At 41.7% G+C, this 19453-nt stretch overlaps 1 protein-coding gene across 2 annotated transcripts in view; it reads right to left on the bottom strand.

The window, feature by feature from the left end:
- The window catches only part of Pcyt1a (phosphate cytidylyltransferase 1A, choline), a 49202-nt gene that overhangs the window by 9170 nt on the left and 20579 nt on the right, over positions 1–19453 (bottom strand). For both annotated transcript variants that reach the window (XM_041672873.1, XM_041672874.1), the window contains exons 2-7: positions 19237–19363; positions 16392–16491; positions 9030–9146; positions 7901–8052; positions 4783–4861; positions 4142–4284 (exon numbers count right to left, since the gene is read on the bottom strand). In XM_041672873.1, the coding sequence (XP_041528807.1) occupies positions 4142–4284; positions 4783–4861; positions 7901–8052; positions 9030–9146; positions 16392–16491; positions 19237–19353 (708 nt within the window). In that variant the 5' untranslated portion in view covers positions 19354–19363. The remainder of the gene's footprint in view (positions 1–4141; positions 4285–4782; positions 4862–7900; positions 8053–9029; positions 9147–16391; positions 16492–19236; positions 19364–19453) is intronic.

Here is a 19453-nt window from a genome sequence, read left to right as displayed (position 1 = left end):
GGATCACTTATGTAAACTATCATATCATCAGCAAACAGTGAGAGTTTGACTTCTTCTTTTCCAATTTGTATCCCCTTGATGTCCCTTTGGTGTCTTACTGCTCTAGCTAGGACCTCAAGAACTATATTGAATAGATATGGAGAGGTCTTGTTCCTGATTTCAGTGGAATCGCTGGGAGTTTCTCTCCATTTAGTTTGATGTTGGCTGTTGGCTTGCTGTATATTGCCTTAATTATGTTTAGGTGTGTTCCTTGTACCCCTGCTCTCTCCAAGACCTTTATCATGAAGGGATGTTGTATTTTGTCAAAAGCTTTTTTGGCATCTAATGAGATGATCATGTGGTTTTTATTTTTCAGCTTGTTTATATGTTGGATTACATTGACAGATTTTCGTTATGTTGAACCATCCTTGCATCTGTGGATGAAGCCAACTTGGTCATGGTGGATGATGGTTCTGATGTTTTCTTAGATTCGATTTGCTAGTATTTTATTTAGTATTTTTGCATCAATGTTCATGAGTGAGACTGGTCTGTAATTCTCTTTCTTAGTATTGTCTTTCTGTGGTTTGGGTATCAGGGTAATTGTAGCCTCACAAAAAGAGTGTGGAATAATTTGAGGAGTATTGGTATTAGTTCTTCTTTGAAAGTCTTGTAGAATTCTGAGCTGAAACCATCTGGTCCTGGCTTTTTTTGGTTGGGAGACTTTTGATGACTGTTTCTATTTCTTCACTAGTTATAGGTTTGTTTAATTTGCTTATCTGGTCTTGATTTAATTTTGGTAAGTGATATTTATCCAGAAAGTTGTTCATTTCCTTTAAGTTTTCCAATTTTGTGAAGTACAGGTTTTCAAAATATGACCTGATGATCCTCTGTATTTCCTCCATGTCTGTTGTTATGTCCCCTTTTTCATTTCTGATTTTGTTAATTTAGATATTCTCTCTCTGCCTTTTGGTTAGTTTGGATAAAGGTTTGTCTATTTTGTTGATTTTCTCGAAGAACCAACTCTTTGTCTCATTGATTCTTTGTATTGTTTTGTTTCTATTTTGTTGATTTCAGCTCTCAATTTGATTATTTCCTGCCCTCTAATTCTCTTAGGTAAGTTTGCTTCTTTTTGTTCTAAAGTTTTCAAATATTCTGTTAATTCACTAGTGTGGGATTTTTTTCCAGCTTCTTTATGTAGGCATTTAGTGCTATGAACTTGCCTCTTAACACTGCTTTCATTGTGTCCCATAAATTTGAGTATTTTGTGTGGTCATTTTCATTGAATTTTAGGAAGGCTTTAATTTCTCCCTTCATTTCTTCCTTAACCCATTGATGATTCAGGTGAGCATTGATTAATTTCCATGTGTTTGTGGGTTTTCTGGAATTAGTATTGCTGTTGACTTCTAGTTTTATACCATGGCGAAGTGATAAGGTACATTGGGTTATTCCAATTTTTTTGTATTTGTTGAGGTTTGTTTTGTTACCGAGTATGTGGTCAGTTTTTGAGAAGGTTCCATGAGGTGCTGAGAAGAAGGTATATTCTTTTCTGTTTGGATGGAATATTCTATAGATGTCTGTTAAGTCCATCTGAGTCATAACATGTTAGTTCTCTTATTTCTCTGTTCATTTTTTGTCTGACTGACCTGTCCAGTGGTGACAGGGGAGTGTTGAAGTCTCCCACTATTAGTGTGTGGGGTTTAATATATGATTTAAGCTTTAGAAGTGTTTCTTTGACATATGAGGGTGTCCTTGTATTTGGGGCATAGATGTTCAGTATTGACATTTCTTCTTGATAGATTTTTCCTGTGACTAATATGAAATGATCTTCTTTGACTCTTTTGACTGATTTTAGCTTGACGTCTATTTTGTTAGATATTAGGATAGCTACACCCGCATATTTCTTAGGTCAATTTGATTGGTATATTTTTCCCCAACCTTTAACTCTGAGATGACGTGTCTTTGAAGTTGAGATGCGTTTCTTGTATGCAGAAGAGGGATGGATTCTGTTTTCGTATCCAATCTGTTAGCCTGTGCCTTTTAATAAGTGAGTTGAGTTCATTTACATTAAGGGATATTAATGACCAGTGGTTGCTATCTCCTGTTAATATAGTTTTCATCATTGGTGATTAATTTGTGAATTTTTTTTCTTCTTTGGGAACTGCTGTAATGAGATCATCAATTGTATGAGTTTTTGTTGGTGTAGCCATCTTCCTTGTGTTAGAGTTTTCCTTCTAGTATTTTGTGTAGGGCTGGGTTTGTGGTTAGGTATTGGTGAAATCTAGATTTGTTATGGAATATCTTGTTTTGTCCTTCTATGGTGATAGACAGTTTTGCTGGGTATAGTAGTCTGGGCTGGCATCCGTGGTCTCTTAATGTCTCCATAATGCTTGACCATGACCTTCTGGCTTTCATTGTCTCCACTGAGAAGTCAGGTGTAATTCTGATAGGTCTACCTTTATATGTTACTTGGCCTTTTTTCTTTGCAGCTCTTAATATTCTTTCTTTACTCTGTATGTTTAGTGTTTTGATTATTATGTGGCAAGAGGATTTTTTTTGATCCAGTCTATTTGGTGTTCTGTAAGCTTCTTGTATCTTCATAGGCATATCTTTCTTTAGGTAGGGAAAGTTTACTTCTATGATTTTTGATTTTGTTAAATTTTCTGTACCTTTGAGTTAAACTTCTTCTCCTTCTTCTATACCTATTATTCTAAGATTTGGCCTTTTTATGGTGTCCCATATTTCATGGATATTTTGGGTTAAGCTTTTGTTAAATTTAATGTTTTCTTTAACTGATGAGTCTATTTCCTTTATTGTATCTTCCTGCTTGAGATTCTCTCTTTCATTTCTTGTATTCTGTTGTTCATGCTTGCATTTGTGGTTCCTGACTTTTTTTCTCATAATTTGTGTTTCTATCATTCCTTCGACTTGTGTTTTCTTTATTTTTTTCTATCTCAGTTTTTCAAGTCCTGAATAGCTTCTTTTATATGTTTGAGTTCTTTTTCTTGGTTTTCTTTAAGTGATTTGCTGGTATCTTCCAATTTTTTGTTTGTTTTTTTCCTTCATTTATTTAAGCTAATTTCTCATTTCATCTTTAAGAATTTCAAACATTCTCTTGAGGTTATTTTTTAGATCATTTTCTTCTGGTTCATCCATATTTGGTTGTTCAGGTCTTTCTTTTGTAGGGTCTTTAGGTTTTGCTGGTATTGTGTTGCTGTTTGTGGTATGGCATGTGATCTTACCTTTTCTACTCATCTTTTCGTCTAATAGGTGTGGTTGGGGATTCTGAGATTCTGTTGAATAATCTTCTAGGTGCCAGTAAATCCAAAGCTCAGATGGTTGTTCCTCGTGGTACAGTCGGTGTCACAATTCTAGTTACCCCATTGGTTACTCCTGTTCCTAGAAGTAGCTCAGTACCTGATTTCTTCTTTTTAAATCAACTTTACTGAAGTATTATGTATATATAAAATTTATAGCATCTCTAAAAGCCAATATTAAGCAAAAGTATTTGCATGGTTTTTGTTTGTTTTTGAAACAGGACTTTCCCATGTGGGGAAACTGTATATAAAATGCTCTGTGTCATTAGCTACATGGGAAAGATCCATAGTTTTCAACACATTCTCAAGAGAACACCTGATTTAAAAAAAAAGCAACCAAACAGTGAAGAGCCTCTCTAAATATACTGATGCACTGATATTTGTTATTTTTTGAGACAGAGTGTCACGTTACTAATCCTAGCCTCAGAATTCTGATTGTACCCCTAGTGCTTTCACTACAACAGATATATCTGTGTTGTAACCATAGGCACATATTTTTGCTGAATTGTTTATTTTATTTTATTTTTTTAAAGATAAGATCTCACTGTGTAGCCCTAGCTGGCCTGGAGCACACAGAGCTCTCCTTCCTCTGCCTCCTGATGCTGGAACTAAAGGCATGCGCCACCACGTCCGGCTTTGTTTGCCTGTCCTTGTATCAGTACACCGATCTTTTAGACCATGAGGGCAGAACCTGGGTGAAGTGATTAGTGTGGTCTTTCCTGAAAAGTGGTGTGCATTACCTCTGGGGAATGATAATCACAGCAGACTGAAAAGCGTGCACAGCCCAGACAGCAAAGCAATGTGTGCCCTGCAGAAGCAGGGAACTGCAAGATGAGGTTGCAACTCACGTTGATAAAGCTGACATTGAGCTCCTTGGCAGTGTAGCCCCTCTGGAGGTTCCGTCTCGCATACACATCATAGTCACGGACAATGCGGGTGATGATGTCTGATGTAGAGATACCTTCTGTCCTCTGTGTTGGAGCAAACATGCCTGAGTTGAAACAAACAGACAAACACTGTCATGTTCTAGACAGAACCTGGGACTAATACACTTCTTTTTCTCAAAAATAGATTCCCCTTTAAACCCAGCACTTGAGAGGTAGAGGCAGGTGGATCTCTGTAAGCTCAAGGCCTGCCTGGTCTACACTGTCATTTCCAGATCACGAGAAAGTAAGTAAGTAAGTAAGGAAGGAAGGAAGGAAGGAAGGAAGAGCAAACTCTAGAGATCTGGCACACAGGAATCAAGGCCTAGGAGAAAGGAAGCAAGCACTGTCCCAATAGTAAGAAAATATGGGACTTGTCCTAAATTTAAGAGATGAAAAGGAGCTGTTTGGACCAAGAATTGACAGGTGTTGGTGGTGCTCACTTAGGCCGTTGTCCACAATATGGATTTCTGAGTTCCCACTTCCTACTGTAAAGCAGTGCCGTAGCTGGATCTCTCGAGTTGCCCAAGGCCCCATAAAGTGAAGCTGGACCTTGGCTCACTCACCTGCTTCCTTGATGTGCTTATACACGTCATCACTTCCCGCAGAAGAATAGGGGATATCGTCATGGGCTACGAAATCAATCTGAAAATAAGAAAACGTCAGCTCGTCTCCAGGCTAACTGCCACTGGAAAGACCCTGTACATATTCTTGGGCTCAGGAAAAGGGAAACTGGCAAGGGTCACACTTCAAAACCACCTTTTCTCTGTACCTTTTTGCCTGCTTCATACATTCCACAATCTGTCTGGAAAGCAACATCATTATCTATGGCTTCTACATAGGAAGCTTGCCAGTTTCTTCTCCTGGTCTAAGAGAGAGGTGCTGCTTCCCTCCGTACGCCACCAGCACGCTATGGTCAGTGGAGCAGGACAGGCTTCTGGTAAGCCAGTTAGTAGACAGAGCCTAGAAAGAAGGGAATTTCCCTGTCTTTCTGGATCTGTAGAAATGGGCCACAAAAAGGCTTCTAAAAGGGTGAAAGATTTCATTATTGCTTAGCTAACTGCTTCTTCTCTTACTTCCCAAGAAAAGGAGTATTTATAAATAGCAACTAACGTCTTTTTCCAGAACGGTATTTGTTCTACCGAGAAATGGAAAACCCAAAGCAACAAGTGTTTATCACTGCGTTGCTGTAAATAGACGTCTTTTAAGAAGATTGCAAACCCTCATCTAGTGACTCTCTCTGGACAGCCCGTAAACCTTTGTTAATGCAATACTAACTCAAGCAAACCCAACCCCCACACGCTGCACAAGTGTGAAGCAAGCTCCTCAGGACCTAAGCTAACCTCTCCATCACCCATGAACAAGCTGACAGGATAGTAAAATAAAGGCTCGGCAGCAAGCGAGCCGCGTGGTGGAGATTTACTGCTCACAAGGAGAAAGGGGGCATAGCAAGTTCTCCTCTGCACCTCTGTCTGGGGCCAGCTGTGCTGCAGAGAATGCCTTGCTCATCACCCTGGGTTCCACTGTTAAGAGCTGGTGGAGGAAACCTGGAGAACCACAAAGGTCTGTCCTGGGCTGGTGAGTTGGCGAGCAGGTAAAGGCACCTGCTGCCAAGCCTCGTTATCCCATTTCATCCCTGAGAAAACTGGCACCCCCACGCTGTTCTCGCACCTTTATGTGTGTGCTGTGGCCCAATACATACACACAATAAAGTAAATAAAATGTAGTAAATGGTCTGTCCTAATCCTAAACAGTTACAGTAAATCTCCACTGGCTTCCGGCCTACTCAAGTACTGCTTCAGAAGCATGGCGGCTTTGTTCCTTCCTGCCTCCTGCAATGATCCACACTCCATGCAGAGAAGTAACAATATGTACACTGTTTCTCAAACTTGAGGGTCTCTAACCACTGTAACAAATTCATCCCTTTTATGTCCACCTTTGGTTTTCTGTGTATTATTATTATTATTATTATTATTATTATTATGTTTTTTCAAGACAGGGTTTCTCTGTAGCTTTGGAACCTGTCCTGGAACTAGATCTTGTAAACAAGGCTGGTCTCGAACTCATAGAGATCCACCTGCCTCTGCCTCTTGAGTGCTGGGATTAAAGGTGTGAGCCACCACCACCCGGCTCATGCCCACCTTTGTAGGAAGCATGCTTCAATACAGGAGAATTCAAAGGCAGGTTTTTTTTTTTTTTTAAGATTTATTTATTTATTATGTATACAACATTCTGCCTCCATGTATGCCCGCATTCCAGAAGAGGGCACCCGAGCTCACGGTTGTGAGCCACCATGTGGGTGCTGGGAATTGAACTCAGTCAGTACCTCTAGAAGAGCAGCCACTGCTCTTAACCACCAAGCCATCTCTCCAGCCCAGCAGGGGGTTTTTAATAATAATTACTTCTTAAACAAGGGTGAAAAACACCCCTGGTTATTGTTCCCAAACAATTTCTAGCCCCAAACCAAAGCTGAAAGTAAACTTAAATCAACAGGAGAGGAGAGGAAGGGAGGGGAGCAGAGAAGAATGTATAGCTCAATAAAATAAATAAAAAATAAACAGAAGAGAACATGTGCTATTTCCTAAATGCAAAGATTTCTTCTTGAATTCAGTTTTTGTTTGTCTTTTTGAAAGGTATTATTTTTATATTTTGTGTGTGCCTGGTGTCCATGGAGGCCATAAGGTGTTGGATCCTTCGGAACTGGAGTTATAGACAGTTGTGAGCTACCATGTGGGGCTGGGATCTAGACTCAGATCCTGTACAAAACAAGAGCAAGTGCTCTTGCCTACACAGTCATCTCTCCGGCCCCTTTGAAAAAGATTTTATCAGTAGTGTGCGTGCGTGTGTGCATGCGTGCGTGTGTGTGTGTGTGTGTGTGCGCGCGCGTGCGTGCGTGTGTATACAGTTGTCTATGGAGCTCTATGGAGCCCAGAAGAGGACACTGGATCCTCTGCAGCTGGAATTACAAGCCACTCCACGTGGGTGCTGGGAATAAACTCTGGTCTTTTGAAAGAACACAAACACTTTTTTAAAATTGAGTCATCTCTCCAGCATATGTTTGCTTGTTTTTGAGACAAAGTCTTTATTAAGTAGCCCAAGCTGGCCTCAAACCTCCTGCTTCAGTCTCTTGGCTTTGCAATATAAACAATATAAACATCTTTTTTTACACTAAAAAATTAAATATATTTATTTTGTATGTGCACAACTTGTTCATGAATGTGTACATATAGGCCAGAGGGTAACTTGCAGGAGTCAGTTCTCCCTTCTAGCATGTGGGTCCAGGGTTCAAATTCAGGTCATCAGACTGGGCAGCAAGTGTCTCTACCTGCTGAACTGTCTTCTAGCCCAGATAGATAAACTCCGTCAATATATGGCTAGAACTATGGCTATTCTAAAGAGATGAACACACAATAAGGGTAGGTCACACCTATTGTGCAGGGGAAAACGCCAGGTATCCAGACAGTTAATTGATGTTCTGCTAACAGTGTACCTGGAGCACACGCATCAGTTTCTCTGGGCCTCGTTCTCCATATGTAAAGGAAAGAATAGCTATCCCCACAAGATGGCTGTGGGGAGCAACTAGAACACAGCGACCATAAAGATACATGATGGATAGACTAGCCTTTTGTCTCAGGCACCGAGGGGACGCTGGAACTAGGAATGAGTACATGGCCAGTTTCTTACCCGGTGCTCGGCCAGGAACTCAGGCGTCAGTGTCCAGGGGGCGTTCCTCACCACCTCGTCCACATAGCGGCAGTGCTGCACGGCGTCGTAACGCTCGTTTTCGTTCATCACAGTGAAGCCCTTGAAGTTGTGCGTTAGCTCGTCACTGCAGACTGGGTTCACAGCACCAAAGTCGTAAGTCAAGACTCCTCTGTCTACCCTTCCCCAGTCACCAACCTTCCCCATCTTCTACTTTCTAGGCCATCCCCATCCAGTCAGGAGAAGAACCTTTTGGATGTAGTTCAGCCTGGGTACCAATGTTTTTTCATAACTAACTACACTAAGGCTCACACTTTTGAAAAGAAGGTAAAACGGAACTCAGATTTTGACTTTGAAATGAACACCAGTAGAGTTTTTCGAGCTGGAGAGATGGCTCAACAGCTAAGAACACTGGCTGCTCTTATAAAATACTCAAGTTTGATTCCCAGCACTCAATGGTGGCTCACACCTGTCTTTTAGTCCCATGGATCTAATGTCCTCCTCTGAATTCCTCAGGCACCAGGCACACATGTAGTACAGAAACACACATAAAGACCAACCAACTAACCAAACAAAGCAAAACAAAAAACTAACAAACCTACTCCTACATATAAATTTTAAAAACGCTTTCTTATTTTTCTAAAACTGGACTTGACCATAACGTTTGTTTGGCAGACTTTTCTAGCTCTGTGAAGCCAAAGCTGATGAGGTGTTTTTAAGTAGAGATCAGAGCCCCTCTGTTACTGTGGAACCTCAGCTATGAACTGCGAGACAATCCAGGCCCTCTCAGTGCGCCTGCTGTTGCCCTCCCCAGGCTGAGCTACGCTATAGATCGTATCTGGGGCAGCTTGTGCCACACCCTTCCTTTCATAAATGAAATCGGGCCGATGACTGCACTCAAGTCACACAAGCAGGAGGGAGACTGCTCTTTCTGAGCAACACCCAGAACCATCTGATGTTTTCTTATCTCCCACAAAGAGAGAACAACACCGAGAACCATCCCATGCCCTCTTACCTCCCACAAAGAGAGAATGCCACCCAGAACCATCCCATGCCCTCTTACCTCCCACAAAGAGAGAATGCCACCCAGAACCATCCCATGCCCTCTTACCTCCCACAATGAGGTAGGTATTAGGGAAAAGGTTCTTCGCTTGCATCAGAGCCCGGGCATGACCGGAGTGAAATAAGTCAAATATTCCATCCGCATAAACTCTCACAGGCCGCTCACCTGAATCCAAATAAAAGAACTCATCACAAAAATACATTTACTTAACCCCCTCACACCTGGATGCTGTGACTGCAGCACTGTGGGACTCTCATTCATTTCATTCTCGTCCGTTCTCTGGGGCCAGGCCTGGTGACACTGTAATCCTAGCCACTCTGACAGCTGAGGCAGCTTGGACTACATAGTGACATCAAGGCCAATCTGAACAATGCAGGGAGACCCTCTCACAATAAAAAATAACCCAATAGTAGAGATCTTTCATAAGGCCCTAAGGCCAGCCCCCACTACCATAAAACAAAATAAATGCAAACATAAGTGATTTTACTATTACACAGTCTCAGTAAATGAGTACAGAAGATTTCCCAAACAACACAGGATTTCCCTTAGTGAGAGCAGCAATTTCTCTCTCCATGTTTTTATAAGGATTGAGTACTTTTCCCTTAATACTACCTTAGAAGTGATGCTAAACATATAGTCAATGAACACATTTTTTTGTTTGTTTTTCGAGACAGGGTTTCTCGGTGTAGATTTGGAGCCTGTCCTGGAATTTGCTCTGTAGATCAGTCTGACCATAAACTCACAGAGGTCCATTGGCCTCTGCCTCCTGAGTGCTGGGATTAAAGGCATGTGGCCACCACTGCCTGGCAATACATATACATATTCTGAACTTCAAAATCCTCACCTTAAAGAAAAGATTAACTTTGAATTATGTGTATGAGGGAGTATGTGCATGTAAGTACACGTACCTGTCCCAGAGACATATCATAAGCGGCTGTGAACTGTCCAATATGGGGGCTGGGAGCTGAACTCTGGTGTTCTGCAGGAGCAGCACATACTCTTAACCACTAAGATCTAAGCTCTCACCTGAAATTTATGACATTTCAAGTCAGAAATAAAAATGTGTTTCCTGTACTGTAAAATGAACACGTCTGGATGGTGTGACATCCACAGAGTACTGAAAGAACGTAATGGGAGCCATCTTCCTGTGTTTATTATGCTCTGTGTTTAAACGGAACATAACGAAACTGTTCTGACTCTCGTTTTCAGTTTGCTGTGCTTGTTAATAACTAACACTTTGCTTTGAAAATTAATCCTAGTAGGCACAGGTATATATATATATTTTTTTTATGTATACAGTGTTCTGCCTGCATGGGTGCCTACACGCCAGCAGAGGGCACCAGATCTCAGTACAGATGGTTGTGAGCCACCATGTGGTTGCTGGGAATTGAACTCAGGACCTCTGGAAGGAAAGTCAGTGCTCTTAACCTCTGAGCCATTTCTCCAGTCCCCGTGGTGCATGTATTTAATCCCAGCACCTGGAAGGCACAGCCAAGTGGATCTGAGTTCAAGGTTAGCCTGGTCTACATAGCAAGTTCTAGGCCAGCCAGGGCTATGTAGTGAGACCCTGTCTCAAAAAACCAAACAAACAAAGTCCACTGTTGCCTGAAAGTAATAAATGATCTGGAGGTTTGGCTGAAGTAGAGGGAGGACAGATATACAATCAGAGCAGAACAGCCTGGAAGCATTTCTCCCTCCTAGTAAGCACGACGGGACACTTCTCAGATAAATGAAGTGCTTGAAAATATAAATATTTTAGGACTTTTCATTATGGCTTTTCATTTTTCCATTAATTTGAATAAAAAAAGAACTGTCTGTTGAATTATTTTTAGTGGTAGTGGTCTATGTAAAGTCAGAAAATTATCTCCCAGTGTATGAAACCAATTCCAAGGCTAAATAAAACAAACACTGGCATAACGCTTGCTGTGCTCCAAATGAGAAATCCCAGCAGTCTAAGGAACTCGGTCACTTTGACACTGAAGACGAGCTGTTTCACTGCAGGCGTAGAGGCCAGCAGTAGGAACACTGGCCCCTCTTTAGGAAGAAGGGCCAGAGCCCCATCTGATGGACAGATCAGAAGGGCACAACTTCTCCCTCCTGTCCCAAGGGCTGTAAGCTTTGCACAGTGGTATCCCAGCCAATGAGGCTTATTCGGGGCATGATTATTGCTAATTAAAAAGTCTTAAGGGCTGTGGATCAGGGAAGAGGAAATGGTTAACAAGAGGTTTGGGTTTTTAAAATAGTTTTTTTTTTCACAAGCATATAATTTTTTTTTTCAAGACAGGGTTTCTCTGTAGCTTTGGAGCCTGGCCTGGGACTCCTTTTGTAAATCAGGCTGGCCTCAAACTCACAGAGATCCATCTGTCTCGGCCTCTCAAGTGCTGGGATTAAAGGCGTGTGCCACCACCGCCTAGCTCATAATTTCTTAGAAAGGAAATTTAGCAATATTTACCAAAGACAAATGAGAAATGCCTGGCTCCTTTGACCTGGCCATCTCATTCTGGGAAACTCTCTTTCAGATATACTTCCACTGTGGTATTATTTGCAATAGCAAAGGCGTGAAGACAACATTTCATTGAAAACTGAATCATGACAAGGTGGGAGGGGATGTAAGCTAAGGGCCACACTGGCTGCTGTAGGAGGGACAAATGCGGCTGGGAGACACGAGCAGGAAGAGGAAGATGGCTCCCATTACGTTCTTTCAGTACTCTGTGGATGTCACACCATCCAGACGTGTTCATTTTACAGTACAGGAAACACATTTTGTTGGTATTATCTAAGCTTTTGTCTAGTATGTATGTGTATGACACAGAGACTGAGCACATACAAGAACGCCATGTGGCATGCAGACAGCAGCAGAAAGGCTCTGGACGTGAACTCAGGCTGTCAGTCTGGGAAGCAGGTTCCTTTACCACTGAGCCATTTGATAGCCCAAACTTTTGGAATAAAGTAAACCATTAATACTGTCCTATAATATAAGGGTCAGCTCAAGGTGTCAACCAGTTACCTTCCTCTTTAAGCTTATTCATCTATAGGACAAAGTAAAATAAAACAGGAGTCATACGATCAGCTGGGCAGTGGTGGCACTCACCTTTAATCCCAGCACTTGGGAGGCAGAGGTAGGAGGATATGAGTTCAAGGCCAGTCTGGTCTACAGAGTGAGTTCCAGTTTGTGATAGAGAAACCCTGTTACAAAACCAAACAAGCAAAAATAAAAAAGAATCAAACATATACAATCTTAATCCTTGAACTAATGAAGAAACTAACATTGGATTTTCCCAAGCAAGGCTAAAGGGGCTATTATATGACACTTGATCCCAAAAGGTAAAGGCTAGAAGACGGTAAAAGCTATGAACATATTACATTATAGCCAGGGCAAAACAAGGGCAGCCTGGCCAAGGAATCACACTGTCCAGAGAGTGGAAAAGCTAACGTTACTGAGGGAAGTTGCTTGCCAGCACAGTAAACCATCACGGAACCTTTCTCCAGCCAACCCACACCTCCATGTGTCCTGTTACCTCTACAGCGTCCTTCCCGACCATTGACAGCTCAGTGTGCTGAGACCTCACGTCCAGTGTTCAGTAACACAGGCTGCTATATTAACCAAGTGGTCAGCAGGAGCCACTGTTGCACAGGTCTTGGGAAAAGCAAGCACCAGAAATTCTTTAACCAAATAAAGCACACCCCGATTGGCAACCGTCTCAGCTTACTAAGAGCAATCTCCTGTCGCCCTTGCCCTCTAGGTTATAAAAAAGGTGGCTGTATTACTCTGGCTAAGTAAGCTGAGCCAGGCTCAATTCCCTGTCTGCTGAGACACCCTCTCAAGCCAGGCTCAATTAATTCCCTGTCTGCTGAGACACCGTCTCAGACACAGTCCTGGAAGCCCCACCTTTGATCCCTGTTAAACCCACTGCTGCTTCACCATCTTCCAATAGATGCCTGAAGGTGAGCTCACCTGTTCTATCACAGCTCTGCCTCTGACTAAAGACTTCTACAGTGCACAGCCTCCCTCTTAGGCTCCCTAAAGTTTCACAGTTATTAGAATTCCCTGACTGGCACAAGGGCCTTTTGTGTTTTATTCCTTGTCCTACATTGACACAAATATATTCTTATCTAACATAAGAAAAGATACAGCAAGAGGAAGATGCGAGAAAAAAACAAGAGGTCAAACCAGTTGGCCAACTTTACAGAAGAGCTCGCTAAACCCCCAAACTTGTGGCTCTCTCTCTGAGGACTGAAGTTCGATTCCTAGCATCTATGCGGCAGCTTGCTACCACCTGTTACTCCAGGTCTCGGGGATCTGATGCCCTCTTCTGGCCTTCTCTGACACCAGGCATATACATGGTGGGCATACACACATGCAGGCAAAACACTCACACATAAAAAGACTAATAAAAAATAAGATACAGTAATGTCATCAAAAGGCCCCTCTCATGGCTTAGCATAATCCCACAAAGAGCAACCTCTCAGCTGCGGAGAAGACCAAGACAAAGAGTCTAGGCTTTAGCCTCCACTGTGGGTGGCACTTGCTATCTCCCACTGGAGAGCTGGCTTACTTCTTAATTTCTGTTGACTTTAGCTGCTTTCTTAATTTTTTCATATATATAATGAAGATAATCTCAGCATTATTTAGAAATTACATTCTACACTGGGTGGTGCTGACTCACGCTTTAATCCCAGCACTCAGGAGATGGAGACAGGAAGATTTCTATTAGTTTGAGGCTAGCCTCATCTGCAGAATGAGTTCCAGGACAGTCAGAGCTATGCAGAGAAACCCTGTCTCAAAAAAAAAAAAAAAGTATTTTTTCTAAAACTTTTAAATAATTAAAATCAGTGTTTATCTATTAAAAGATTCAAAACCTGGAAATACTGTAGCACATTTTCTTTTCTTCCTAAACACAGTCTTCAGGTCTCAGGCATGCTAAGCCCACGCTCTCCCTCAGCACACCACTACTTTTCTTGTCGGTTTTTGATGCACCACGGTGATGCGCGGATGCTAACAACAAACCACAGAACTGTGAACAGACCTGAGCAAAGTGTAAATTCTAAATGTGTCATTACGCAATGCATAAAGCTGTGGACTACAAGTTCTACTACGACGGCTGACTGTGAAATGTGAACTGTCCGTCAGCATTTTGAAATCTGACTTCCAGGCCTGTCTATCTGAGTTCAATTCCCAAGACTTATGGTAGAAGAAAACCAACTACTGAAAGTTGTCCCTGACCTCAACATGTATACTGTGTCACACAACCATACACACACACACACACACACACACACAAAGTAAGTACATAAATGTAATTTTAAAAATCTAAGAGGCTACAATAGTGAAAATCTGTCCCGATAACTAAATAAATTAAATTTACTTCATGAATAGAAAGACTATGATCAACGTGAGCCATATCTAAATATTTTGCAGGAAACAAGTTCTCAGGAACTAGATTTTTGTTGTCTTAGGAATCTAGGGATCATAATAATTTACACAGCCAAACATGGTCAAAGGGTCTTGGGATTCCTAGTCATCGGCATTGCCCAGAAGTCGGTATAGCTGTATTTTACTACTCTTCACTTAGAAGGAAACAAACAAGCACAATTAAGAAGTAATCACAGTGTACACCTTTAATCTCAGCACTTGGGAGGCAGAAGCAGGTGGATTTCTGTGAGTTTGAGTCCAGTCTGATCCAGAGAGAGCTCCAGGACAGCCAGAGCTACAGAAGAGACCCTGCCCAAAACACAAACAAACAAACAAACAAAAAACAAACAGAAGCAGTCACATCCAGCAGAGGTGGAGCCTTTATCCCAGTGCTGGGATAGAGGTGGAGGGGCTGAGGTAGAAGGTCTTTGTGAGTTCCAGGACAACCGGGGGAAAAAGGATGAAGGGCTAAGATTCATAAACACATTACGTCCGCATGAGAATGTGCTGTGGTTGTAATGGCCTCTTACTCTGTGTTTGCCTAGAGCTAAGTCCAGCCCTATATTTGTAGAGTAAACAGAATACTTATCAGAACTGATAAAGAAGTAGAAAAAAGGAAAAGAGAATGGAGGATTTATAGACGAGAAGGAAAGAATATCTGCCTGCGGCAGTATTTACAGTAAATGCTTATGAGGGGTTTCATTTGTTGGTGAGGGTAGGTAGTTTGGTTTGGGGTTGTTGTATTGGGTTTGTTTTTTGGTGTGTGTGGGGGAGTGTATTTTGCCTGCATATATGTCTGTGTATCTGGTTCATGCAGTACCCACAGAGGCCAGAAAGGGTGTCAAGCCCTTGAAGCTGGAGTTAATGGGTGAGTCATCCAAGCCCAAGGTGGGTGGATTTTGAGACAGGGTCCCAACTTCAAGGTGGCCTCAAATTCTCTAGTGGTAGCCAAAGACGAGCTGAAATGATCTTCACCCCTAGCTGAGGTTACAGGTGTGCCACCACACACCTGGGTGCTTCTATTTATGGTGATCCCCAAAACCAACTGTCCAAAGCAGAAGAGTCCCCAGAACATATGTTAATAATTATCAGGGGCCAATGACACAGTTCAACAAGTAAAAGCACTTGTCACACAAGTCTGAGTTGATCTCCAGAACCCATGAGGAGACAGTAGGAAAGAACTCACCGTTTCCTGACTTCCACACACGCCCACATATACACAGAATGCACACACACACAATCAGTATGCACACGCACACACGTGTACACACATGCACGCACATGAGTGTTCACTAAAAAACTACTTGGCCAAAATTGTTAACTAATGATATATATTAAACCTATAAATAAAGAAAATGGGCACTCAAAATAATAAAGCAAGCATTTTAAAAAGCATACAATTGTATCATTAAAGATAAAATTAAGTGATCTTTCCCAATGATATGTTTTTGTCTTCAAATCAGGAACATCATAGTTGACTAACACTATGAGAAAGAATTAAGAGAAAATTCTGAGGCTAGGAAAGATATATGACAGTTTGATATATTAAATATTTCAGTATTTATATAAATAGACAACATCATAGGGCAAGAAGTACAGCTGAGTAGATAGAATACTTGCCAATCATGAGCAAGGCTCTAGGTTTGACTTCCCTGTACCACAAAACAAACAAGATCACAATCCAGCTAGAGCTAACATCCATCTTTTCTTTCCTGCCACAATGGGGACCAAACCCTTTGTGCTAAGCGGCACCCAACCAATGGGTGACATTCTTAGACATCAGGCTAAATAGTTGTGAGGGTTTAGTTGTGGTTTGGTTTTTTATTTTGTTATGTCTTCTGTTTCATGATAGCAATGCCAACAATTCAGGGAATAAATGTGTAACAAGGAAAAACGTTTACAATTTTATAGAACGAGGCTATCCTCTGCAACAGAACACTGTGGCAGACTAGTACGCTAAAGACTGTAGCAAACAAAACAGTTAAGCGGTTACTTACAAGGAGTTCCTCTGCAGGCTTCTTCCATTGTTACCCTGACATAGGGCTTACTAAAGTCAACTTCAATTTCATCAGAAAAAGGAGCTGGCTGCCGTAAGCCCTGAACAAGAACATGACAGAAAATTAAGTCAGATGCAGTGGTGTACACTGAAGTGTTCAAAATAGCACAGCTTTAAAGAACAGACAGTTATTCCACGATGTGACGGAAACTCTATAACACCGAGAAGGGGGAAAGTGCTCCAAAGTGAAAACCTTCTTCAGACTGAATAAACCACAGCATGGAAAGCAAATGTCTTTCTGGTGGTTTCAGGATAAAACCGAGCAATCTGACTGGGAACCTAAGCTCAGTTCCAAGAAACTGGGACTACTGAAATAATCATGTTTATTCTTTCCTTCATCGATTAATTATAGTGTGTTCCATTAAATCCATCTTGCAGCCCCGTGAAGACAGCATAGTGCTTGCCTAGGCTTTGTTCATGGATTCAATCTGCTAATATATTGTTAAGGGTTTTTTGCATCTCAGTTTGTGAGAGACTTTAAGTTGCAGTTTCCTTGTGGTGTTTTGTCTGGCTTTGACATGTAGTGTTCCAAGCAATCAATTGTTTAATCAACTAATGAATTTTCTGACTATTTAGTAACTGTCTCCAGCACACCACTGATACAGCCTTTCAGTGTTCACAAGATCTGGTCTTTTAGCTGAGTGCACTATGTTTTAATAAACGCAAGCTTTCTACTTGTTTCATGAATGCTTTATTAAAATTTGGCTGAGGAGACTGAACGGCAGGGAGCATGAAGGAACACTTCAAACGGGATAGACACACACACATGTTGAACTGTGCCCTGGGTTTGACCTGTGGCAACATCAACATGAACCTAAACTTCAGCAGCTTCCTACTGCTGCTCTTCCTTGTCCTATCTATCTCTGAGTATTCATTAGCACAGGTTTCTGATGGCCACAGAGCAATTCTCTTTTGCCCAAACAGTCTACATAATAAAACCAGGTCCTTGCAGAATAATCATTATTTTCATAATGCCAGGGGAAAGGCTCTAGAGAAAGAGATGAGAACAATGGAGCGGGGAGTTTCTATCCCCTAGCAGGGATGTTCAATCTTTTGACATTATGAAATGACGAGTTATCATTTACAAAGTTCGTGTTCAAGGGCTGTGCAATGACAAGGAAGCAAGGAAGGGAGGGAGGGAGGGGGAAAATGTCCCAAATTAAAAAAAAATTAATTCACTATTTTGACGAGGCATATATATATATATATATATATATATATATATATAAATTTTTTGTATTCATTGGTATATCTGCATGAGGGTGTCAGAAGCCCTGGAGTTACAGACAGGTGTGAGCTGCCATGTGGGTGCTGGAAATTGAACCTTGGTCCTCTGGAAGAGCAGTCAATGCTCTCAACCACTGAGCCATGTCTCCAGCCCCTCAAGGCTTTTTATTTATTTATTTATTTTTAAATATTTATTTATTTATTTATTATGTATACAATATTCTGTCTGTGTGTATGCCTACAGGCCAGAAGAGGGCACCAGACCCCATTACAGATGGTTGTGAGCCACCATGTGGTTGCCGGGAATTGAACTCAGGACCTTTGGAAGAGCAGGCAATGCTCTTAACCTGAGCCATCTCTCCAGCCCCAAGGCTTTTTATTTTTTATTTCACTTGTGGGCGTTTTGCTTGCACATATGTTTGTGTGCAGCTTATATGCCTGGTATTGGCAGAGGTCAAAGGAAGGCATCAGATGCCCTGGAACTGGAGTTACAGTTGGTTGTGAGTCACCACATGGATGCTGGGAGTTAAGCCAGTGCCGGTAACCACTGACCATCTTTCCAGCCCCAGGTTAAGTGTGCTGGGCTGCCCCATAGCTCTCCTTGGCCACACATGGTCTGTGGGCCATAGGTCAGAACAAATTACTTCCCCCATCCCTCAGTTAATGTCAACTTCTTGGTACCTTCAGTTTCCTTCTAGCTGGTACTTTTCACCTATATATGACTTGTGACTGTCTCCTTTTCTTGCCTTTGTTGTTGTTATTGTTGCTGGTTTTGTTTTTGAAACAAAGGTTGGCCATGAACTATATAGCCCAGTTTCTTAAATCCTCCTGGCTCAGCCTCGACTGTTCAGATTATAAGTATTTACCACAACTGGGTCATAGCCTCATCTTTGCAATCTCAATAGCAGCAACTGGTACCCAGAGGTTCTCAATATGTGTTGGCTGAAAAGGGACTGTGGAACCTTAGTCACAAGCAGAACCCTGGCTTTTCCTCAGTTTAGGTGCTTTACTTATACATATACACATACTACATATATTTATGAGTGAAATATACTTAGATAGGCTAAATTTTAATTTTTATAAATAATTTTGTGATTGATTGATTGATTGATTGATTTACTTATTTTTGGTTATAAGAGATAGGGTTTCTCTGTGTAGCTCTGGCTTGGCTACAGATAGTCTTGGAAGAACAGAGGTGGAGGTGTACAAAGGAGCCAGTGAAGTGCAGAAATGACACAGAGAGGACAGGAGGACACGGGACACTGACATCATGAGATGATACCCACACCCAGTTACTAGCAGAAACTGAAATGTCCCTATTTTGTTACTACAAATTTGATTTTTGGTTTGATACTTGTATATCTTCCAAATTATCCTAGTCATTTTTTTTCAATGTCCATGTAAAGCTTCTATGACTGAGCTCATTCATAAGATGGCAAGAAAGCACACCATCCTTCACCATCCTTCACCATTCACACTACCTAGAGCACTAACACCAGTGTCCGTGCTCCACCGCTGTCTACCTCCGTCCCCAGGTGCTCCCGGGCAACTTCACTTACGACTGAGCAGTGCTGCACTTTTGAAGGAATGCCATCTTCCTCTGTTGCTCCATCAGGGCCAGGTGCCTCTTTCCTCCTTTTCCTCGAATTCACTTTAGCTGAACTCTGTGCCTCCATTTTCCTTTAACTGCTCAAAAAAAAAGTAGAAAATGTCTGAACCAGTATTTGAGAGACACAAATGCACTCAGCAAACCAGTAATTACAGAGCATACCTTTC

This window comes from Microtus oregoni, unplaced genomic scaffold (assembly GCF_018167655.1).
Source record: "Microtus oregoni isolate MIOR12 unplaced genomic scaffold, Mior012 000023F_ref0000262, whole genome shotgun sequence".
NCBI lineage: Eukaryota > Metazoa > Chordata > Mammalia > Rodentia > Cricetidae > Microtus > Microtus oregoni.
Note: the sequence above shows the minus strand (reverse complement) of the source record. Positions and strands in the feature narration are given on the sequence as shown.